This window comes from Oncorhynchus nerka, linkage group LG6, assembly GCF_034236695.1.
Source record: "Oncorhynchus nerka isolate Pitt River linkage group LG6, Oner_Uvic_2.0, whole genome shotgun sequence".
Lineage (NCBI taxonomy): Eukaryota > Metazoa > Chordata > Actinopteri > Salmoniformes > Salmonidae > Oncorhynchus > Oncorhynchus nerka.
Genome location: NC_088401.1, coordinates 52,404,341 through 52,430,174, shown reverse-complemented (window position 1 = coordinate 52,430,174; position 25,834 = coordinate 52,404,341). Strand labels below are relative to the sequence as shown.

Below are 25,834 nucleotides of genomic sequence, written 5' to 3'. Positions count from 1 at the left end.
AGGCATTCAGCATCCAGAGAACAGCATCCAGGTGCATCTCAATACTGATGTGGACTTGCTCTGACCAGTCCAAGTCTTCAAAGATTTGCTTAAATGGAGGTAAGGAGTCTAGGAAAAGACATGGCTACGATTACATCTGAAAGGCCATAGCTGCTCTAGTCATGGGGGGCATATAAATAGCCCCACAGTTGTTGAGGGGTTCTCAGCAGCATATCGTTTTCTACTTGTAGTGCAACCAGAAGAGACTAACAACAACAGTCCCAATGCATCTCCATGTTCATACATTTAAAAAGTAGTTATGTTACAAAACACACCAGAATACCAGAGGGTTATTTGTTCAACTTTATTGAGAAAAAAAATAAAAGTAACCATTAAATAGCAGAGCTATTAGTTGATCGATCAGCCATAGAGCTTTGAATAACGTATTCAGTGCAAAAGCGAGAACAGTGTTGTGGATGATGGATTAACTAATGGCTCCCGTTCTAAAAACAACAAAAGGAAAAGGATTAACAAAAAAGGTGAAACTTTAAAAAGTGGACACGTTTGCTCTCAACTCTTTTCATTCTCAGCAGCACATAAACCAATTATTTATCTTATCAACATGCATAAAATGTTTGTCCTTATTTACTGCAGATATAGCTAACTTCAGCAATTCTCCATTCAAACAGTTAAGAGTAAGTGTATAATATTCACAGACCTCAGTTCTCTAACGATATTGGCAAATCTTACAAAAATGTGATTGCACCATGTTGATCCTCTCAATACAGAAATTGTGACATTTGGAGAATCCTTATTCCTTTTAGTTGGCACTTTCTGCGCAAACTTAGAGAAATCAAGAGCTCTTCACAAAGTGGCTGTGGTTGGCTTTATACAGATACATGCTCCAATGAGAGTTCTGATCAATTAGCATGTTTTGGAAAGAAGGGGGCCATGGAGACATTTTTCCTTGTTAAGAGCATGGGCGAAAAATATATTTACTGTTATTGGCTGATGGTAAGGGATTGCGGCCGAATGGGCAAAAGAATTACAGTAATTGAAAGTTTATTCCATCTATAATGCAAGTTGTTACGACCATGACAGATTATCACATGGCATACTTCTGAGTCCATTCCCGGGCTATTCTGTTGTACCTGTGGAGATAGAACAAATCAGCAAAAAGAAAATAGACTGTCATTACACAATAGACAAGGGGTGTGAAGATCAAGAACGCCATGCATTACAACACAGCAACAGGTTGCCAACTACCCAAGTTGAACTTGAGATCTACGATGTTCACACATAAAATCCCCCATAGTCCCACCAAAATGGAATATAAACAGTCCCAGACAGTGGAAATACCGTCAGAACCAAGCCCAAATCTACCGAAGCAAAGGCAAATTTATTTAGAGCGGCCAAATATGTCTGCCTAGAGTTAGTTGAAGTGCTGTCAATAATATCACTGTCACAACCAATGACTGTATATATCAACTGTATAAAGGCAGCGGTGGTCCCGGCCCATCCACTGAAGAGCCAGGACCACCCAATCATATTGAGCAACAAAAAAAAGATATACACTGAACAAAAAATAAAATGCAACATGTAAAGTGTTGGTCCCATTTTTCATGAGTTGACAAATTCACAGAACTTTTCCTTCCGCACAAAAAGTTTCTCTAAAATGTTGTGCACAAATTTTATTACATCCCTGTTAAGTGAGCATTTTCCTCCTTTGCCAAGATAATCCATCCACCTGACAGGTGTGGCATATCAAGAAGCTAATTAAACAGCATGGCCATTACACAGGTGCACCTTGTGCTGGGGACAATAAAAGGCCACTAAAATGTGCAGTTGTCACACACAAGACAATGCCACAGATGTCTCAAGTTGGAGGGAGCGTGCAATTGGCATGTTGACTGCAGGAATGTCCATCAGAGCTGTTGCCAGATAATTGAATGTTCATTTCTCAACCATAAGCTGCCTCCAACGTCGTTTTAGAGAATTTGGCAGTACATCCAACCGGCCTCACAACCACAGACCACATGTAAGCGCGCCAGCCCAAGACCTCCACATCTGGCTTCTTAACATGCGGAAGCGTCTGAGGGGGGTGCTCAGGAGTATTTCTGTCTGTATTAAAGCCTGTGTGGGGAAAAACTCGTTCTGATTGGCTGGGCCTGGCTCCCCAGTGGAGGGCCCTGGCTCCCAAGTGGGTGGGCCTATGCCCTCCCAGGCACACTAATTGCTGCGCTATTGCCCAGTCATGTGAAATCCATAGATTAGGGCCTAATTTATTTATTTCAATTGCTAGATTTTTTTTCTACAAACCCAAACTCGGTAAAATCTAATTTTTTCTTCTTAGGGGTGGATCAGCTTAATATTGCGGAACGATTGTTGCTTCCATCAATGTAATTGTCTGTATCATTTCCTATCCCCCATTTCTTTTTTTTTTGGTGTGTGTTTGTTTTATATATATATATATATACAGTGCCTTGCGAAAGTATTCGGCCCCCTTGAACTTTGCGACCTTTTGCCACATTTCAGGCTTCAAACAAAGATATAAAACTGTATTTTTTTGTGAAGAATCAACAACAAGTGGGACACAATCATGAAGTGGAACGACATTTATTGGATATTTCAAACTTTTTTAACAAATCAAAAACTGAAAAATTGGACGTGCAAAATTATTCAGCCCCCTTAAGTTAATACTTTGTAGTGCCACCTTTTGCTGCGATTACAGCTGTAAGTCGCTTGGGGTATGTCTCTATCAGTTTTGCACATCGAGAGTGACATTTCTTCGCATTCCTCCTTGCAAAACAGCTCGAGCTCAGTGAGGTTGGATGGAGAGCATTTGTGAACAGCAGTTTTCAGTTCTTTCCACAGATTCTCGATTGGATTCAGGTCTGGACTTTGACTTGGCCATTCTAACACCTGGATATGTTTATTTTTGAACCATTCCATTGTAGATTTTGCTTTATGTTTTGGATCATTGTCTTGTTGGAAGACAAATCTCCGTCCCAGTCTCAGGTCTTTTGCAGACTCCATCAGGTTTTCTTCCAGAATGGTCCTGTATTTGGCTCCATCCATCTTCCCATCAATTTTAACCATCTTCCCTGTCCCTGCTGAAGAAAAGCAGGCCCAAACCATGATGCTGCCACCACCATGTTTGACAGTGGGGATGGTGTGTTCAGGGTGATGAGCTGTGTTGCTTTTACGCCAAACATAACGTTTTGCATTGTTGCCAAAAAGTTCAATTTTGGTTTCATCTGACCAGAGCACCTTCTTGCACATGTTTGGTGTGTCTCCCAGGTGGCTTGTGGCAAACTTTAAACAACACTTTTTATGGATATCTTTAAGAAATGGCTTTCTTCTTGCCACTCTTCCATAAAGGCCAGATTTGTGCAATATACGACTGATTGTTGTCCTATGGACAGAGTCTCCCACCTCAGCTGTAGATCTCTGCAGTTCATCCAGAGTGATCATGGGCCTATTGGCTGCATCTCTGATCAGTCTTCTCCTTGTATGAGCTGAAAGTTTAGAGGGACGGCCAGGTCTTGGTAGATTTGCAGTGGTCTGATACTCCTTCCATTTCAATATTATCGCTTGCACAGTGCTCCTTGGGATGTTTAAAGCTTGGGAAATCTTTTTGTATCCAAATCCGGCTTTAAACTTCTTCACAACCGTATCTCGGACCTGCCTGGTGTGTTCCTTGTTCTTCATGATGCTCTGCGCTTTTAACAGACCTCTGAGACTATCACAGTGCAGGTGCATTTATACAGAGACTTGATTACACACAGGTGGATTGTATTTATCATCATTAGTCATTTAGGTCAACATTGGATCATTCAGAGATCCTCACTGAACTTCTGGAGAGAGTTTGCGGCACTGAAAGTAAAGGGGCTGAATAATTTTGTACGCCCAATTTTTCAGTTTTTGATTTGTTAAAAAAGTTTGAAATATCCAATAAATGTCGTTCCATTTCATGATTGTGTCCCACTTGTTGATTCTTCACAAAAAAATACAGTCTTATATCTTTATGTTTGAAGCCTGAAATGTGGCAAAAGGTCGCAAAGTTCAAGGGGGCCGAATACTTTCGCAAGGCACTGTGTGTATTGGGGGAAGGGTGGTAGGGTTTGCAGGGAATATGAAAGGTATATTTAAAAAAAAATGTGTGTGTATATATATATATATACCTTTCATATTCCCTGCAAACCCTACCACCCTTCCCCCAATTGGAGTAAACTAATAAACAACACTTAGGCTTCTACCTTCAGTTTATACTTATTATACACATTTTTAGACAATCTATTTTACAATCATTATATTTTGTTTGTTTTTAGTCCTTCCTCTATTTCTGATGTCCATCCAGTTTGATTTCTATTTGTAACTGTGCTATTTCGCAACATTTCTGAACCTATATACATTTTACAGACCCTGTATGTTTTACATTTGTTATCTTGTTGTTATTAGTCCCACCCTTCAGCTCCATTCAACCCCTCCCATCACCATCCATTTTGGATTTCTATTTGTAACTGTGCTATTTCACAACATTTCTGAACCTATATACATTTTACAGACCCTGTATGTTTTACATTTGTTATCTTGTTGTTATTAGTCCCACCCTTCAGCTCCATTCAACCCCTCCCATCACCATCCATTTTGGATTTCTATTTGCCAAATATTTTTCAACTGTGCTGTGATGCTTCACAACAGCACTGAACCTTTCTATTCTCATAGCTTCTACAGATTGTAAATTAAAATAAACATTTTTGCTAAATTAATGATTATATTATTGATCGATTTGACTATGGCTTTTCAAGTCACCCAGTGTTGCCATCTGCAGCATTAGTTCTAGGTAAATGTTGCAATTCTTCAGCCATTCCTGGACCTGTAACTAAAAACAAGCTACATATGGACAGTATCAAAATAAATTATCTAATGACTGCCTCACAGCAAAATCTGCAGAGCTGGGAAGAATGTATCCCGCAATAATTTTGTACAGGAATTTAAATTGAAAATGTTTTGAATCCGGTGTTTTGCGTATCAATTCATAAACCCTTTGCCATGAAATGGGAACATCAAAAATCTCTTCCCAACTATTTTGCAATGTATTTGGCACAGCTGTTAATCTTTTGGTCCTTAAATTGGTATATGTTTGTATTTATCACACTTTTCTTTAACCATTTATGTTCTTTAATGCAGGGCCGCCAGACAAGTTCCTTACTTTTTTCCCCTTCCACTTGCCTCTTCCATTTTTGTGGTAATGCTGCAATAAGTTGGTTGTAATTTTGGGTAGAGCAGACATTCCCATGTCTGTGTTAGCTGCATGTGTGACAACTCCACCAGTCCTATTTATGATTTCATTCACTAAAATTATACCTTTAAAACATTTCATCGATTTTTTTTATCAATTAGTATATTTGAGTTTAACCACAATATTTGTTGTATTATTTGTTCTGTCTTTTCAGGTGGATTAACTGAAATTGCAACCAACTTTCTAAAGCTCGTTTTAAAATATGACGATATTTTGGAAATTATTTTGATTTTAAATAACCGAAAGTGAGCAGTTGTATAATGTATTCTTGAAGATGGGGTGAGACATTCCTACCAATTTACAAAAGAACCAGTTTGGATTGAAGTATAACTTTTGTATGACTGATGCCTTTAGTGACATCTAATGCTTTAATATTTAATCATTTCTGCCCTCCTAATTCATATTCGTTATATAAATAGGCTTGTCATTCCAAATAAAATTGAATATTTTTTGTTCATATAATTTAAAAAGCAGGTCACTAGGTGTAGGCAAAACCATAAGCAAATAGGTAAAGTGTGATATGACTAGTTAATCAGGGTGATTTTTCCACAAATAGACAGGCATTTTCCTTTCCATGGTCGCAAGATCTTATCTATTTTTGCTAACTTTCTATAAACATTTATTGGAGTGAGATAATTTCTTTCTTTTGGGATATGTATACTGAGTATGTCCACATCCCCGTTAGACCATTTTATTGGTAAACTACACAGTAATGTAAAATGTAATTTCTTTTAGTGATCCCATGCATAATATAGCACATATAATTAGGTTTTAATCCAGAGAGGTTAGCAAAACTCAGTAGAATCTTTGCATGTTGCGTTTATATTTTTGTTCAGTGTATATACACGCAGTGTACAAAACATTAAGAACACCTGCTCTTTACATTACAGACTGACCAGGTGAATGCAGGTGAAAGCTATTATCCCTTATTGATGTCACTTGTTAAAGCCACTTCAAAACAGTATAGATGAAGGGGAGGAGACTTGTAAAAGGATTTTTAAGCCTTGAGACATGGATTGTGTGTGTGCAATTCAGAGGGTGGTAGTAGGTGCCAGGCGCAACAGTTTGTGTTAATAACTGAAACGCTGTTGGGTTTTCCCACACAACAGTTTCCAGTGTGTATCAAGAATGGTCCACCACCCAAAGAACATCCAGCCAACTTGACAACTGCATTGGAGTCAACATGGGTCAGCATCCCTGTGGAAAGCTTTGGACACCTTGTCGAGTCCATGCCCTGACATATTGAAGGCAAAAGGGGGGGTGCAACTCAATATTAGGTAGATGTTCCTAATGTTTGGTATACATCTCACACAGTACCAATCAAATGTTTGGACACCTACTCATTCAATGATTTTTCTTTATTTTTCCTATTTCTACATTGGAGAATAATAGTGAAGACATCAAAACTATGAAATAACATATGGAATCATGGAGTAACCAAAAACAAAAAGTGTTAAAACAAATCAAAATACATTTTACACTTGAGATTCTTCAAAGTAGCCACCCTTTGCCTTGACTGCTTTGCACACTCTTGGCATTATCTCAACCAGCTTCATGAGGAATGCTTTTCTAACAGTCTTGAAGTAGTTCCCACATTTGCTGAGCACTTGTTGGCTGCTTTTCCTTCACTCTGCGGTTCAACTCATCCCAAACCATCTCAATTGGGTTGAGGTCGGGTGACTGTGGAGGCCAGGTCATCTGATCCAGCACTCCATCACTCTTCTTCTTGGTCAAATAGCCCTTACACAGCCTGGAGGTGTGTTTTGGGTCACAGAACGCTGTGGTAGCCATGCTGGTTAAGTGTATCTTGGGCCCTCCCGAGTGGTGCAGTGGTCCAAGGCACTGCATCGCAGTTGCTAGCTGTGCCACTAGAGATCCTGGTTCGAGTCAAGGCTCTGTCACAGCCGGCTGCGACCGGGAGACCCATGGGGCGACGCACAATTGGCCCAGCGTGGTCCGGGTTAGGGGAGGGTTTGGCCAACAGGGATGTCCTTGTCCCATCGCGCTCTAGCGACTCCTGTGGCGGGCCGGGTGCATGCACGCTGACATGGTCACCAGTTGTACGGCGTTTCTTCCGACACGTTGGTCTGGCTGGCTTCCAGATTAAGCAGGCATTGTGTCAAGAAGCAGTGCGGTTTGGTTCGGTTGTCTTTAGGAGGACGCATGGCTCTCGACCTTCGCCTCTCCCAAGACTGTATGGGAGTTGCAGCGATGAGACAATTGGACACCACGAAATTGGGGAGAAACAGGGGTAAAAGTTGAAAAAATACATTTTTAAAAGTGTCTTGAATTCTAAATAAATCACTGAGAGTGTCACCAGCAAAGCACCATCACACCTCCTCTATGCTTCATGGTGAGAACCACACACAGACAGCGGTTGGGACCAAAAATCTCAAATTTGGTCTCATTAGACCAAAGGACAGACAGTCATTTCTCTTTGCTTATTTGAGCTGTTCTTGCCATAATACAGACTTGGACTTTTACCAAATAGGGCTATCGTCTGTATACCACCCCTACCTTGTCACAACACAACTGATTGGCTCAAACGCATTAAGGAAGGAAATTCCACAAATTAACTTTTAACAAGGCACACGTGATAATTGAAATGCATTCCAGGTGACTACCTCATGAAGCTGGTTGAGAGAATGCCGATTGTGCAAAGCTGTCATCAAGGGTGGCTACTTTGAAGAATCTCAAATATATGTTTAACACTTTTTTGGTTACTACATGATTCCATATGTGTTGTTTTCGTTTTGATGTCTAAACAATTATTCTACAATATAGAAAATAGTAAAGAATAAAAAAGAACGCTCGAATGAGTAGGTGTCCAAACTTTTGACTGGTACTGTGTATATTTTTTGAATGCTCTCTACTTGTTAGTGTTCCAAACAGGACATTTGTCTTCTTACCTAAACATGCAAACACCATCAGATAGAATTCATAGCAAGCAATGCACTGGAATGACATTCAGATGAACTGGAATGACATTTAACTGAAAGCCACACCACTAATAAGCCAAGAATATGACTGCATTGAGGCAGAAACCACTGTGCTTCTATGGCTATATGCACCATGCCACTGCTTACTTCATTAGCAAACAAGACAGCTCATAATCCAGTGCCTTTATCACAGTCACACTTATACTTTAACTTTAATTAGCTTTCAAATGCAAAATTATTTCAACCTCATGGCAAAATGTATAGAATAGCATGAGATTAGCTATAAAATGGCACAGTTTCCTCTCTACCCAATGACAAAATGTGTAGAATTGCAGGAAGTTAGACGTTATGTTTTTTGGGGCCCACTCACATTTCTGCAGGCCCACCCACAAAAAAATGTCTGGCCAAAGCTATTGATCGCATGACACCACTCATTCCCGCATTTGAAGTCAAATAAATCAGTTGCGATGGCGTCTCATGTCAGAGATTTATGTAGACATAACATGCAGTTTGAGCTACACCGGGAAGTGACGTTGCAGGCTAGCTCAGTGCTGCCCCCTCTCATTGAGTATCTCAAATTGAAGGCCGACCGGGGTACTGCAGGCTGCCATTAGCTATAAAATTATCCTCATAACCTGTGTACGATTTTAAAATATTCAGGAAATACACCTGGTGTAGTAAAAGTAATTATTGGTGCCATGATTGTCATCAAAAATTATATTTTTATTTACACAAAAAAATTCATTTTCCACTTCACTATAACCACAACCAAGGGGGGGGGTCTTGTTTTCTGCAAACAATGCCTGCAGTACCACGGTCGGCCTTGAACTTCGTGGCTTCAATGAGAAGGGAGAGGAGTCCTTCTCCCCTGGTCACAACCCATAAAGCTCCACCACAGACACACACACGGTCCACTCCCTTCACAATGCAGGGCAGTCTTACCCTAAAGCATAGCGTACTTGTCTGTCCATTCTCTCGCTAGTCTATTATACCTGATATGGAAGGAAAGGTCCTATATTATAAAGATATGACATTATAGGAATTAACTATCATTTAGCACCTATCTCGTTCAAGTCTCGGATCAAAAAGTGGCATAATATTTTTCACAAATATTAGAGTATGCAGTTCATGAACAAAATGTAGGACAAAGCTGGGTCTACAGTATACTTACTTTTCAGTATCTGTTTTGTAGATACGGGCGATTTCTGGCACTAACGGGTCGTCAGGGTTGGGGTCACATAAGAGAGAACAAATGGACAAAAGTACTGAAAAGGAGATTAGAAACAAGTATTAGAAGTGGATCTTAGGCATGTGAATTGAAATGAAGTCAAGGTAAAAATGTGTATCAAAAGCATGAAAAACAACAAACATCCTACCTTTAGAGATAGTTAATGCTGGAGACCACTGTGATCTCAAAATATCCAGGCAGATGCTGCCGTTACTGTTAATATTTGGGTGATAAATTCTTGTGGTGAATGCTAGCTGCAATGAAAAGGTTGGAGCAGCAATCAAACACATGATTACATAAGATCAACGGAAACCATACTTCCTCAATCGTCTACATGCATCAAGAAAACTATTAATTGTAATAGAACAGAGGAAGAGGAGAGAAAAGAATTACCTTCGGTGGTTTGAAGGGGTAGTCTGTGGGGAAATGAATGGTCAGGAAAAAAACGCCACCTTGGTATGGACTGTCATTCTGAAAAGAAACAAAAATGTCAACGACACACTGACCAGCCAAAACTAATGCAACTTCAACGAGCAAACACTTTATAAATTATACTTACAGGCCCCATAATTGTAGCTTGCCAATGAAACACTGGAAAACAAGTAGATACAGTTAGAAACATGTTTCAATGTTGAGAATGTTCGCTCAAATAAAAGTGCTTAGTTTGGCCTTACTGTCATCTCCAACAGGGCCAGCGGAACACTGTGCAGGAGGGTCCCTGGCCAGGTCGTTCAGCTCCTGAAAGAGGGACCAAACCAGGACACCATCAGTCCCACTATTCCCCTACCAACATGGTTATTGAGTTTCTCATCCCTTCAACTCCACCTATTTAGCTGATCCAGCATAATGGCTGTGGTTGCAAACACATGTGCATTGGTGATTCTTTTATAGGACAACTGGAAACAGCAAACTCCATGATACTGCTACTGCACAGACCTCACAGTTGTATTTCGAAGGGCATTTACATTGTATTTACATTGCTGCCGTTGCAAAGAGCACTGCACAGTAAGTATTTCTAAAGGTTAATTAGGGACGGAGGAAAAGAGGAAACAATTTTCAAAATGACAATGCACAATGACTAGTCTTGGCCCTAGTGAAAGTGGGCAGTGACTTAACAGGTTTCTTGTATTGCAGTGGTAGAGAATATGGTCTCATACCTGAAGTATGATCAGCTGGTCATTCACCCCCCATCTCGTAGGCCTATGGTAAGTCACTCAGCTATATTACACTGATTTGACACAAACGCATTCACACCAACAGATACACATATTTTCTGTACTTTGTTCATGTGTTTCACCTAACCTCAAGCGGATCCTTTGTCTGAACCACCCAGGGCATTTGAACTGATTCCAGAGGCTGACCCAAAACGTCGCCCAAGAAGAGGCAGGCGGAGTGGTCTTCTGGTCAGACTTTGTTGGCTTGCACAACACCCACCGCTGCCAAATATATTACTTGCCAATGTCCAGTCTATATAACAAGGTAGACGAAAATAGGCCAAGGGTTGCTTTCCAGAGAGACATCAGGGATTGTAACATACTCTGTTTCACGGAAACATGGCTCTCTCAGGATATAGCCACTGCAAATCTAACTTCCGTAATGCATACAAGAACCTCCCCCCCCTTCGTCAAATCTGACCACGACTCCATTTTGCTCCTCCCTTCCTATAGGCAGAAACTCAAACATGATGTACCCGTGCTGAGGACTATTCAAAGGTGGTCTGACCAATCGGAATCCACACTTCAAGATTGTTTTGATCACGCAGACTGGAATATGTTCCAGGTATCCTCAGATCACAGACTACCAAAGGAAAACTAGCCACTTCAGACAAAACACCCTTGCCTGCTTTGAGGATAATACAAGGATTGTGGGCTCTCCTTCTCCGTGGCCGAGGTAAGACATTGAAACGCGTTAACGCTCGCAAGGCTGCCGGCCCAGACAGCACCCCTAGTCACGTCCTCTGAGCATGCACAGACCAGCTGGTTGGAGTGTTTACGGATATATTCAATCTCTCCCCATTCCAGTCTGCTGTCCCCACATGCAAAGAAACCAAAGTAGGCAGAAGGTAACTGAACTAAATGACTACCACCCTGTAGCACTAACCTCTGTCATCATGATGTGCTTTGAGAGACTAGTCAAGGATCATATCACCTCCACCTTACCGGTCATCCTAGACAAGGCCTGGGCAACTCCAGTCCTCAGGGGCCTGATTAGTGTCACACTTTTGCCCCATCAAACAACTCCAATATGCTGGAGGCCCTGAGTCTCAACCCCTGATGGGACACCCCAGGTGGTGGAGGTAGGAAACAACATATCCACTTCGCTGATCCTCAACACTGGGGCCCCACAAGGGTGTGTCCTCAGCACCCTCCTGTACTCCATGTTCACCCATGACTGCGTAGCCATGCATGTCTCCGAATCAATCAGGAAGTTTTCAGACGACACAACAGTAGTAGGCTTGATTACCAACAACAACGAGACAGCTTACAAGGAGGTGAGGGCCCTGGGAGAGAGGTGCAAGGAAAATAACCTATCACTCAACGTCAACAAAAAAGGAGCTGATCGTGGACTTCAGGAAACAGCAGAGGGAGCACCCCCCAAACCACATCGATGGGACAGCAGTGGAGAAGGTTGAAAGTTAAGTTCCTCGGTGTACACATCACGGACAAACAGAAATGGTCCACCCACGCAGTGAGGTGAAGGCACAACAGCACCTCTTCATCCACAGAAGGCTGAAGAAATGTGGCTTGTCACTAGAGGCGCTGCTGCCTATGTAACAATATAACTTTAGACCGTCCCCTCGCCCATACCCGGGTGCGAACCAGGGACCCTCTGCACAAATCAACAACAGTCACCCACGAAGTATCGTTACCCATCGCTCCACAAAAGCCACGGCCCTTGCAGAGCAAGGGGAACCACTACTTCAAGGTCTCAGAGCAAGTGACGTCACCGATTGAAACGCTATTTAGCACGCACCACCGCTAACTAGCTAGCCGTTTCACATTCTTTAGACTTGAAATCAATGTCCACTTTAATAATTTTATCACTAGTCACTTTAATAATGTTTACATATCTTGCATTACTCATCTCATACGTACAGTTAGTCATTAAAACTGGTTTTCAACCATTCCACAAATTTCTTGTCAACAAACTATAGTTTTGGCAAGTCGGTTAGGACATCTACTTTGTACATGACACAAGTAATTTCTCCAACAATTGTTTACAGATTATTTCACTTATAATTCAGTGTATCACAATTCCAGTGGGTCAGAAGTTTACATGCACTAAGTTGACTGTGCCTTTAAACAGCTTGGAAAATTCCAGAAAATGATGTCATGGCTTTAGAAGCTTGGAATGGAATAAGAATATATACATATAAATATATGGATGAGCAATGATAGAGCGGCATAAGCAAGATGGTTTTAAAAAACAATATATACAGTTGAAGTCGGAAGTTTACATACACCTTAGCCAAATACATTTAAACTCAGTTTCACAATTCCTGACCTTTAATCCAAGTAAAAATTCCCTGTCTTAGGTCAGTTAGGATCACCACTTCATATTAAGAATGTGAAATGCCAAAATAATAAGAGAGAATTATTTAATTCAGCTTTTATTTCTTTCATCACATTCCCAGTGGGTCAGAAGTTTACATACACTCAATTAGTATTTAGTAGCATTGCCGTAAAATTGTTTAACTTGGGTCAAATGTTTCTAGTAGCCTTCCACAAGCTTCCCAAAATAAGTTTGGTGAATTTGGCCCACTCCTCCTGACAGAGCTGGTGTAACTGAGTCAGGTTTGTAGGCCTCCTTCCTCGCACATGCTTTTTCAATTCTACCGACAAATTTTCTATAGGATTGAGGTTAGGGCTTTGTGATGGTCACTCCAATACCGTGACTTTGTTGTCCTTCAGCCATTTTGCCACAACTTTGGAAGCATGCTTGGGGTCATTGTCCATTTGGAAGACCCATTTGCGACCAAGCTTTAACTTGAGATGTTGCTTCAATATATCCGCATAATTTTCCATCCTCATGATGCCATCTGTTTTGTGAAGTACACCAGTCCCTCCTGCAGCACAACATGATTTTATCTCAAGCTTCCAAGCTGTTTAAAAGGCACAGTCAACTTAGTGTATGTAAACTTCTAACCCACTGGAATTGTGATACAGTGAATTATAAGTGAAATAATCTGTCTGTAAACAATTGTTGGAAAAATTACTGGTGTCATGCACAAAGTAGATGTTCTAACCGACTTGCCAAAACTATAGATTGTTAACAAGAAATTTGTGGAGTGGTTGAAAAACGAGTTTTAAATGACTCCAACCTAAGTGTATATAAACTTCCGACTTCAACTCTTTACCAAATCTATGCAAACTGGTATTGTTCCTAAAGATTAGAAAATTGTTATCCCCATTATTAAAATCTGTGGATCAAATATGCTTTACAAATAGTCACCCAATATCTGTACTACCATGTTTTTCTAAAATGCTAGAAAAATTGGTGTACAAAAGAACGTTGTTTTTTTTTTTTTAAATCAACTATTCTCTGTGAGCACCAATATGGTTTTCGTAAAAAAATATTTCACAGATATGGCTCTTTTGCAACTTGTGGATAAAATATTTACAGCCCTTAAAAATGAATACGCTCTTGGCATCTTTTTGGATTTATCCAAAACATTTGACATGGTTGACAAACTATTACTTTCTAAATTGCATTATTACGGTTTTCATGATTATATAGTTATGTTTATGATAGAGATTTTTTTTTAGGCAAATGACATTAGCATCTACCAGGGCCAAGATATCCTGTGGCGTCCCACAGGGTTCAATAATTGGACCTTTGTTATTTGTAATCTATAATCAATGACCTTGCTGCTGTGTCTTCTACCGTACTTCCCATTCTCTTTGCTGATGATACCAATTAGATTTTCATCACACAAGAATTTTGATTGACTAATTAATGAAGCCAACTCAGGCATGGCCACATTTTCTGAATGGTTCCAGATAATTTGTTAATCTTTAAACGTTGACAAAATCCAACTTTATTGTATTCACTAGTAAGAACACAAAATATTGTAAAACTTGGGGGCGGCAGCGTAGCCTAGTGGTTAGAGCGTTGGACTAGTAACCGGAAGGTTGCGAGTTCAAACCCCCGAGCTGACATCTGGTACAAATCTGTCGTTCTGCCCCTGAACAGGCAGTTAACCCACTGTTCCCAGGCCGTCATTGAAAATAAGAATGTGTTCTTAACTGACTTGCCTGGTTAAATAAAGGTAAGATTAAAATTAAAAAACTGAGCTAGGATCTCAATTGGTGTGAATGAAATGGAACAATTCACATCCACTAGATTCCTTGGAGTTCTAATTTATGAAAAGTTATCCTGGAAAAACCATTTTAAACTTGATGGCAGCAAAGTGATGAAATATGTTGGTATCATCAGAAAAATTAGTGGTTTGGTTCATCAGGCACACCAACAGGTTCACCAACAGATGCACATCTGTATTCCTGGTCATGTGAAATCCATAGATTTGGGTCTAATTTAATTAATTCAATTGACTGATTTGCTTATAAGAACTGTAACTCAGTTAAATCTTTGAAATTGTTGCATGTTGCATTTAGATTTTTGACCAGTATAAATTAGCGCAAATCAAAATAGGAAGAAAAAAAAGCTAGCACCTGTAATACAGGTCATTTTTAAAAACCATTTAGGCTAGAGACAAGCCGTTCTCTGCTGTAAAGCTACAAGCATGCCAGCCGCAAAGCTGTGCTCCATTTCCCCTCTCTGGCGCTCAGTCTGCATGACAGCGAATTTTCAGTGTAATCAGACTGGCCTGTGCTCATGGTTATAACAGGCGATTACATTATACAATGTATCAACTTCTCTCGCTCTGCTCCAATGTCACAAATGTACAAATATAACAGAAGACTCATCAGGGTCTGCATCCCTGCTCGCCATCACGGTTAAACTATATTTTTTTTAAATGGGTGGCGCAACAGATGCGCAGGAAAAGCGGATGGAGAGAAGCAGGTGAGTGAGGGTTGGCAGGGGATGCGGCTGGCGGATTACAGCTGCCACGTGATTTACACATTAAAGTGAAGTGGATATTATTAGACCGGCGCATCCCGGTCTTAAATTCAACTGAATTTAGGAACAAAACTGCCTTTATAAAACTTTTATAATAGGTGCCAGCTGGTTCTTTAGAAGAGCTGAAAAATGTGGTAGTATCATATGAAACGGTACTACAGAATTCTAAAATGTTGGTATCATAAGTATCATGATGTTTTGGTACTGTGATATTACCGTGTTATCAGTATACCGTGCAACTAATAGTGAAATATTTACTTATGGGCACTTCCCAACAATGCAGAGAGAATAGAAATTATAACACAAGGAATAAATACACAAAGAATAACGATAACTTGGCTATATACACGGGGTACCAGTACCAAGTCGATGTGCAGTTGTAATTGAGGTAGATATGTACATATACAGTAAAGTATGTACGTATTCAGACACCTTGACTTTTTCCACTTTGTTACGTTACAGCCTTATTCTAAAATTGATTAAATAGTTTTTCCCCCCCTCAAATCAATCTAAACACAATATCCCATAATGACAAAGCAAAAACAGGTTTAGCTCTAGGAAGAGTCTTGGTGGTTCCAAACTTCCATTTAAGAATGATGGACATCACTGTGTTCTTGGGGACCTTCAATGCTGCAGATATATTTTGGTACCCTTGCCCTTATCTGTGCCTCTGCACAATCCTGTCTCAGAGCTCTACGGACAACTCCAACCTTGTGGCTTGGTTTTTGATCTGACATGCACTGTCAGCTATTGGACCTTATATAGACAGGTGTGTGCCTTTCCAAATCATGTCCAATCAATTGAATTTACCACAAGTTGTAGAAACATCTCAAGGATGGTCAATGGAAACAGGATGCACCTGAGCTCAATTTCGAGTCTCACAGCAAAGGGTCTGAATACTTATGCAAATAAGGTATCCGTTTGTATTTTTAATACATTTGCAAACATTTCTACTAGGGATGCACGATATATCGGTGAACATAACGGAATCGGACGATATTAACTAAAAATGCCAACATCGGAATCGGGAGATACATGCAAAACCGATGTTAAAGCTGTCGTGCATACCTATATAACGTAGGGACATGACGTAATGATGGCACGAAAAATTGTGCGCTATTCGTGCAACAAAGCATTCCTAAACTAGCCCACAATGTCTGCTGTGTGGATCGAGCAGTCAACAAGTCGAGCAGTCATTTGAAAGAATAACATTTCAAATGTGAAATCCATTAAAGCCAAGATAATGGAATTCATTGCCCTTGACAATCAACTGTTCTCTGTCGTGGGTGATGCTGGCTCTCGCCAACTGGTTGAGCACCAGGACACACTACCAAGTGTGCTATTTTTCAGATGTTGCCCTACCGGAGTTACACAGTGATAGCGTCACTGATATTAGCTTCACGACATACATACTATGGAACGCTGTTTGGGTCTTTGCGTGTCAACAAATATAAAATAGCACTGTCAAAGCTGTACGAAAAAGTCTGCAAACACCGGCCACGAACGATGTGTTTAGAATAGCACTTTGGTAATATAGCATCATTTTTTCGACCGCAACTTCTAGGGTAGCTAGCTTTAGCTTGGTACCCAGCTAGCAACAATACAACCAGCCTGAAAACAATGACCAGTAAAAACTGCAGTCATTTCCATTATTCTTAGCAACGATTTAGGAATCCTTGTAAGTATTAGCTAGGTTGCCACTTGTTGTTCGCCTATTGAAATTTTACTTCAGCTCATGAAAATAAATAGCTAGCCAGCTACTTAACTCTGTTGCCCAAAGATAACGTTATAAGCATCCAGCTAGCTTCATCTGGCTAGTTAGGCTCGACTGGACCGGGTTGTTTTGTGAAGCTAGCCACAAAACGAATTAGGCACAATAGTGGGATTTGCGCTTTGCCTTCAAAATTAAAGTATGTCATCGACAGTGATGGAAATTAATAGAAACAGCAGAATTACACCATATTTATATTTTGAAGGCTAACCACAAATTCCACTATTGTGGCTAATCCTTATTGTGGCTAGCTTCACATAGATGGGTCCGACCATTAATCAAATAAGAACCGTCTTATTAATGACGGTTATTTTATATGATGACATAGCAATCTAGTTAGCTAGCTAACTATATATAATGAAACAATGTTTTGCTATGTTTTTGGTGAAGAACATTGTTTGTATCCATAAGCTAGCTAGCTTTTTTTTATGACCAGCACTGTAGGTGCGTGAGACAACTTTACCAGCATCATAGCATACGTATCAATGAATCGTTGTGACATGAAATATGAGTGATAGTGTAATCAATGTGTAATAACTACATAAAAAATGAACACATTAAATTATGTGATGTGCAGTCATATTCACGTCCTGATTGGTCAACAAGCTTATTTGACACGCCAAATAGTGTTATAGTATATTTTTTGACAAGAAAATACCCAAACGACATCCCATAGAAATCCTGGTTGAGAATGAAACGACTTAACAAACAACGAAACAGCACAGCAAGTAAGTGAAAAAATGTGTTTTTGATTATGTTTTACTGGTACTGGGGACATACGTAAATGCCAACACAATAACTTGGTCAGTGTGATGTGTGTAACCTTTATTTAACTAGGCAAGTCCGTTAAGAACAAATTCTTAGTTACAATGACTGCCTACCCCGGCCAAACCCTGTACGACGCTGGGCCAATTGTGCGCCGTCCTATGGGAATCACAATCACAGCCGGACGTGATACAGCCTGGATTCGAACCAGGGACGGTAGTGATGCCTTTTGCACTGAGATGGAGTGCCTTAGACAGCTGTGTCCATATGTGTGTGTTTTAACTATTTAACTGTACTAGAATGCTTAAAAGGCTGCTATTTATTTTATATTGGTTATCGGTATCGTTTTTTTTGGCAAGGAAAATATCACTAATATCTACAAACCTGTTTTCACTTTGTCATAATGGGGTAGTAGGGGGAAGATGGGTTAAATAATATATTCAAATCTATTTTAGAATAAGACTGTGATTTAACAAAATGTGTAAAAGGGGAAGTGGTCTGAATAGTTTCCAAACACACTGTAGGTAGGGATAAAATGACTAGGCAACAGGATAGATAAACAGTAGCAGCAGCATATGTGGTGAGTCAAGTTAGTGCAAAAAGGGTCAATGCAGATAACCAATAGCTACCTGGACTAACTATTTAACTATTTAGCAGTCTTACGGCTTGGGGGCAGAAGCTGTTCAGGGTCCTTTTGATTACCGTCTATATTGCATACAGGTCTGATTGGGAGAGGATGAGACAATGTTTGTCATCAAATAGATTAGTAAAAGACGTTTAAGTCAAGCCTTGAACAAGTAGGAAGCTGTGGGCTGTATTTCCGTCAGGCACAGGTGGTGTCTGTGCAAATCTGAGCTAGCGTATAAAGATACACAGCTGTCACTCAACCAGTAACAGCCTGTGTAACATTGGCCTAGGATTCCACCACTATGGTCAACTAACCGGTTAGAAAGATCAACACTGAACCATTATGTAAATACGGACCAGCTATAACTCAGTAATAAACATAGGCCTGTAATGACTTGAGTGATGCGTATGTGAGTTGGGGCAAGTAATTAGCATCGGACGATAGGGAATACTGAACTTTGCATGATAGATGAAAGCTTAACCCTGACAAATTGTGGCAATGTCTTACTCAAACACCTGAGTCAGAATGAGGATTGGCCTGACCAGTGTTATACTGTGGGAGCCCAAACGGGAGGGAAAGACAACAGCAGCATTGCTGTCAGTGTGTGTCTATCTGCACTCAAGCACTTCTCTGTGGTTGAGCAAACCTAGAGTGGGCTTAGTGAAATTAGAAAGGTTTTTGATAAGCAAATTAATAAATCTGAGTTATATGCATCGTACTTAATATTTAGGTCTACATTTTGTTGTTGGTTTCATAAACTATGCTGGGTTCAATTGTGTCAGTATCTTTGAAACTATAATCTATCAAAATAAAGTTGCATACTCCATATATAAACTCACAGCACTTTAATGGGTATTTACCAACGTGTCGGCATCACTGTGCCTTATTGTTTATTCACCGTTAGTCAGCACCTCCACACAAACTAATTTTTCTGGGTGTGAGCCAGCTCATGGTTTTTAATCTACTAGTACCTTTGAAACTAATTACAATTTAAATAGGTTCTTTATGCTAGAAGTTATTTGTACAGTAACAACCAATGTTCCCCTTTATTTTCAGGCAGGACTCAAAGGGCTTTGAAGCAACATCCTGGAATACCAACAATTTATTTTTAGGCATGGGCCCTGTCCCACTTAAGGTGAACAGCTAGCAGCATAGGCCAACATTCGTTTACATCTATTCAAAAGGAACATTTATAAGATACTCCTTACATAACTTTTTTTTTAGGGGGGTTAAGGGTGTAGACATTGGTTTAACACCTACTACAGCAATGTAATGTTGGTGACCTCATCCATGGAGTTTTAGTTAGAATATTTGCCAATGACAATAGAATAGGCATACCTATCACTTAACACCATGGCCCTATAACATTCAAAGCTCAGTAATATGGTATGTGTTCAACTAACTACATTTACTTGCAAAACCAATATTAGGAGAGGTGTTTAATGGTGAGCGTGGGGGGGGGTACAGCAATTCCAGACTAACATAGTAGTAATACCACAGCAGCTAGCTAAGTCTATTTTTTTATGCCCGTGGTTTCTTAAAATAGTAGAGGCCAGAATAAAATACCCACACCAGGATAACACTTGACTTGGCCAGCTTGCATGACAAGGTTTATATTTCCAGCAAGGAACTCCAACCCGAAACATGCCACGAGCTGGTAACGTTAGTGGTATGCAACAGCCTTATCCTCCCTCTCATCAGGTTTCACCATATCTTCTTAGCTCCAGTAGAAGTTTAAGGGATAACGTTACTAGCTTACAAACTTTACACTAACTAACCTAACGTTGGTCAAGTCATTTAGCTTGGATTTTAGCTACTTAGATTCTTTACTAATGTTTTGGTCACACTCACTTTAAAGTGGCTAAAACTAGCTAGCTAAGCTAGGCCCTGTTGCCACTTTGCTACTGCTAGCTAAAATGGCTAACCAAAAGCCATGGCAGCACGCTTGGCTAGCTAACGTTATAGCGAGCTAAGGTTATAGCGAGCTAGCTAACGTTACAGCGAGCTAGCTAACGTTATAGTCAGCTGCCCACTGTACGACATTAACTAACGTAGTTAACTAAAACGACATATATCAATTTCACCACATTAGCTACCTGCTACAGAAGATCTAAATTATTAAGCAGTATTTACGGCAAAGCGTCAAACAACAATCCATTTACCTTGTGAATTCGTTTTAAGGCCATTCTGCCAGTGCGTAGCAGGGAGCGGTTGTCGAAGGAGAGCACAGGCTAACTACGTGATGCTAACTAGCATATATCAATTAGCTGTAGTGTAAGGCGAACTACCTAACGTGTTAGTTACCTAGCTAGCTTTACAAAAATTGACAATTTTACTTTTACAGTTGAGACAAGGGTATCAATATAGAATGATATTCTGGCTTTCCTTTGTCGACAGCCTTTGACTGCACTGATATTTTAACGTTGCCGTTACAAACTTGACCAGCCGAATGATTACGTTAGCTCAGCTCGTTCTTCTGGTCACGACTGTGAAGTGAGCAATATTCGCGATGAGTGCAATCGGCGGTTCGCCTTCAAAAGAAAAGTCCTGCATTGAAACTGGTGCAAACGGATACAAATAGTTCAATCATGCCACAATTGGACTAGGTAATGCTAAACAAGGTTGGAATGTCCTTACATAAAGACAATCATTTATTCATTTTATAATAAAATGTAAAAATCTGTTGAAATCTCAAAAGGTTTGACAGTGCTACCATGACCGCCCTCGTGAGGGAAACCCTGCTAAGTAGAAACATCATGATATGCCCGTATATAAAGCTTGATGTTACAGATTACACTTTTAGGGGGGGTCTACTAACCACTGGTCTGGCAACCATCATTATGCACACCTGTTCCCCATAGTTACGCACACCTGGACCTCATCATCACCTTGATTATTCTCCCTTTATTTAGCCCTCAGTAGCTTCAGTCATTAGCCAGTATTGGTTTTGTCACGTTCAGTACACTGCTCCTGTTTTGTTTATCTGCCTTTTCTATTGATTAATTAATCTCACCTTCTGCACCTGCTTCCTGACTCCCAGTGTATACATTAAAGAATGCTTCCTCACTATATGGAAGCAGCAGAAAAGAAAGACATCTCCCAGACGCTTGGCGAACAGGGACACCTACTCCACCAACACCACGATCAGCTGGCGCAACTGGGTGCGGCTATGGATAATGTCCTCCGCATCCTCCAACGCCTCGACACCATCCGAGAGGATTCACCTCCAACTAGCGGAGGGCCTCCTACCATGAGTAGTTTCAGCGAGCCTGCCCCCAAGCCTACACAGCAGTCCGCCCAGTGAAATGATTTCCGACTGTCCCTCCCGGACAAGTATGACGGGACTCCACCCAAATGCTGTGGATTCCTACTCCAGTGCACACTCTATTTCACCCATCAGACAGGAGCCCCCACCACGAGAGGTCCAAAGTTGCCACAGTCATTTCCCTGCTGATCGGCCGGGCGTTGGAGTGGGCTACAGCTGTCTGGGAGAGAGGAGAGGAAGAGCTGGGTTCCTACGAGAGGTTCATGGCTCTGTTCAGGGCGGTCTTCAAGCATCCACCGGAAGGCATAGAGGGAGGTAAGTGACCAGACTGCACCCTGCTGGCCCTTGGCAACCTCCCACGGATGGATTGAGCCGGTGCTACACACCCTATTCCGAAGACTAATGTGCGAGGAGGTCCAGACGAAGTTGATGTGCCGGGACTACCACCTTTCCTTGTGACTGGCTCATCGCAGTGGCCATCCGTCTGGCCAACCTTCTTCGGGAGCGCCGGCGGTCCCCTTCGCCTCTCACCTTCCTCCTTTGGCCGTCCTGAGGCAGAGCCTGAACCCAACAGCTAGTGCTGTTTCTATTGCGGCCAGAAGGGGCACCAGCTTCAGCGGTGTCTGGCGTATCCCAACCCTGGGTCCACGGGGGCAGAGGGGCAGCCTCATGATCATCCGTCTTCCGCGGTAGGCTTGAGTATTCCATCATCGCTTTCAGCCAAACTGTTCCTGGTTCCCATTTCACTGGCTTAGACGTCCCTCATCATCGCTTTCAGCCAAACTGTTCCTGGTTCCCATTTCACTGGCTAGACGTCCCTCGTGTTGTCACTTCAGCTCTAGGGGACTCCTGTGCCATGGGGAATTTAATCTACCAGGCCCTCGCCTCCTCCCTGAACACCCCCTTGTACCCGCTCTCCTCTCCTTTTCTGGTTCTAGCCCTGGATAATCAACCATTGGGATCTGGTACAATCACACACATCACAGCACTATTCACCATCATCATTGGACCCATACACCAAGAAAGCTTTCCCCTCCTCATCACAGCACCCATACACAAAGTCATCCTTGGCCTCCCGTGGCTCCAACGTCGTGGCTCCAACGTCATGACCCCACCATCTGCTGGTCGAGGAGGAAAATCACCACCTGGGAACCCGGATGCCGGAGGAACTGCTTTCCCTTACGCTGTGGTTCAATGTCAGTTAAAGGTCATGTGGTTGACCTCCAGCCTGACATCAGAATAGTCAGAATAATAGTAGAGTGATTTATTTCAGCTTTTATTACTTTCATCACATTCACAGTGGTTCAGAAGTTTACATACACTCAATTAGTATTTGGTAGCATTGCCTTTAAATTGTTTAATTTGGGTCAAATGTTTTGGGTAGCCTACCACTAGCTTCCCACAATAAGTTGAGTGAATTGTGGCCCATTCCTCCTGACAGAGCTGGTGTAACTGAGTCAGGTTTCTAGGCCTCCTTGCTCACACACGCTTTTTCAGTTCTGCCCACAAATGTTTTAATTCCTTGACTTTGTCCTTCAGCCATTTTGCCATAACTTTGGAAGTATGCTTGGGGTCATTGTCCATTTGGAAGACCCATTTGCGACCCAGCTTTAACTTCCTGACTGATTTCTTGAGATGTTGCTTCAATATATCCACATACTTTTCCAGCCTCATGATGCCATCTATTTTGTGAAATGCATCAGTCCAGCCTTCTGCAAAGCACCCCCCAGAACATGATGCTGCCACCCCCGTGCTTCACGGTTGGGATGGTGTTCTTCGGCTTGCAAGCCTCCCCCTTTTTCCTCCAAACATAACGATGGTCATTATTGCCAAACAGTTCTATTTTTGATTCATGAGACCAGAGGACATTTCTCCAAAAAGTACAATCTTTTTCCCCATGTGCAGTTGCAAGCCTTAGCCTGGCTTTTTTTAATGGCGGTTTTGGAGCAGTGGCTTCTTCCTTGCTGAGCGCCCTGTGAGGTTATCTCGATATAGAACTTGTTTTACTGTGGATAATGTCACGACTTCCGCCGAAGTCGGCTCCTCTCCTTGTTCGGAGCGGCGACCATTTTTAATTTATCCATTTGTTTTGTCTTGTTCCCTGCACACCTGGTTTTCATTCCCCAATCACACAACATTAATTTATTCCTCATGTCTTTGTGTGAAATTGTTTTGTGTTACGTGTCAATTTTGATGCGCTACACTGGTGTTAGTTTATTCTGTTTTTTGTCACGAGGTATGGTTATTTGTTTGTACATAATTATTGTGACTGTTTGCGCGTTTTGCACTTTTGCCTATTGGCTGGAGGTTTCGTTGCCGTGGCGTCCATCTGTTGGTTTCTCCTGCCTAAATGAAGTGTGTGCCTGTTCACAACTCCCTGCTCTCCTGACTCCTGCACCTGACTCCTCTCCCAGTACGCACACCATTGACAGATATAGATACTTTTGTACCTGTTTCCTCCAGCATCTTCACAAGGTCCTTTGGTGTTCTTCTGGGATTGATTTGCCCTTTTAGCACCAAAGTACATTCATCTCTAGGAGACAGAACAGGTCTCTTTCCTGAGTGGTATGGCGGCTGCGTGGTCCCATGGTGTTTATACTTGCGTACTATTGTTTGTACAGATGAACACGGTACCTTCAGGCATTTGGGAATTGCTCCCAAGGATGAACCAGACTTGTGGAGGTCAACAACAAAAAAATTCTGAGGTCTTGGCTGATTTCTTTTGATTTTCCCATGATGTCAAGCAAAGAGGCACTGAGTTTGAAGGTAGGCCTTGAAATACATCCACAGGTACACCTCCAATTGACTCGGGCTAATTGACATCATTTATCAGAAGCTTCTAAAGCCATGACATTTTCTGGAATTTTCCAAGCTTAGTGTATGTGAACTTCAGACCAACTGTAAACAATTGTTGGAAAAATGACTTGTGTCATGCACAAAGTAGATGTTTTAACCGACTTACCAAAACTATAGTTTGTTAACAAGAAATCTGTGGAAAATGAGTTTAAATGACTCCAACCTAAGTGTATGTAAACTTCTGACTTCAACTGTACATATGAGATGAGTAATGCAAGATATGTAAACATTATTAAAGTGATTTAGTGATCCATTTATTAAAGTGGCCAATGATTTCAAGTCTGTATGTAGGCAGCAGCCTCTCTGTGTTAGTGATGGCTGTTTAACAGTCTGATGGCCTTGAGATTGAAAAACAGCTTCTGTCTCTCAGTCCCAGCTTTGATGCACCTGTACTGACCTCGCCTTCTGGATGGTAGCGGGGTGAACAGGCAGTGGCTAGGGTGGTTGTTTTCCAATGATGATATTTTTGGCCTTCCTCTGACATCGGGTGCTGTAGGTGTCCTGGAGGGCAGGTAGGTAGTTTACCCCCGGTGATGCTTTGTGCAGACTGCACCACCCTCTGGAGAGCCTTGCAATTGTGGGAGGTGCAGTTGCCGTACCAGGCAGTGATACAGCCCGACAGGATGCTCTCAATTGTGCATCTGTAAAAGTTTTAGGTGACAAGACACATTTCTTCAGCCTTCTGAGAAACGATGTTGAGCCTCCTTCACCACACTGTTTGCGTGGGTGGACCCCAAAGTGCCGTCCACCGCCAGAAGGAGCAGGCGGACCGCCACCACAGTGAGGCTCCCGTGTTCCAACATCGAGTCTGACTCTCATCCAGGAACCTCCCTCTCCACCTGCCCTGCTGGAAGCTGAGCCCCTGGTTTGTGGGCCATTCGCGGTCCTCTGGGGGGGGTCAATGAGGTAATATATACGTTTACAATTCCCCCATCAACTACCGGATCTCACCCTCTTTTCATGTTCACTCCTCAGGCCGGTGGTTCCTGGTCCCCTGGCTGGTGCCGTCCCCCGCAA

The 25,834-nt window shown here is 41.6% G+C and overlaps 1 protein-coding gene across 2 annotated transcripts; it reads right to left on the bottom strand.

Annotated features, from left to right (window-relative positions):
* Positions 1-329: 329 nt before the first annotated feature.
* LOC115130600 (ubiquitin-conjugating enzyme E2 D2-like) lies at positions 330-21,197 on the bottom strand. Of its 2 annotated transcripts, XM_029661895.2 has the most exons (8): positions 20,859-21,197; positions 10,126-10,189; positions 10,011-10,042; positions 9,845-9,922; positions 9,600-9,705; positions 9,395-9,488; positions 9,166-9,215; positions 330-1,130 (listed from the first exon to the last, which is right to left on the bottom strand). In XM_029661895.2, exons 1-7 carry the CDS (start codon positions 20,880-20,882, stop codon positions 9,167-9,169), a joined length of 447 nt encoding a protein of 148 aa, XP_029517755.1. In that variant the 5' UTR covers positions 20,883-21,197; the 3' UTR covers positions 330-1,130; position 9,166. The 2 variants fall into 2 exon arrangements, with proteins under 2 accessions (XP_029517755.1, XP_029517756.1); XM_029661896.2 differs by lacking the exon at positions 9,166-9,215 and having other exon boundaries at positions 20,859-21,196.
* Between the last annotated feature and the right edge of the window lie 4,637 nt (positions 21,198-25,834).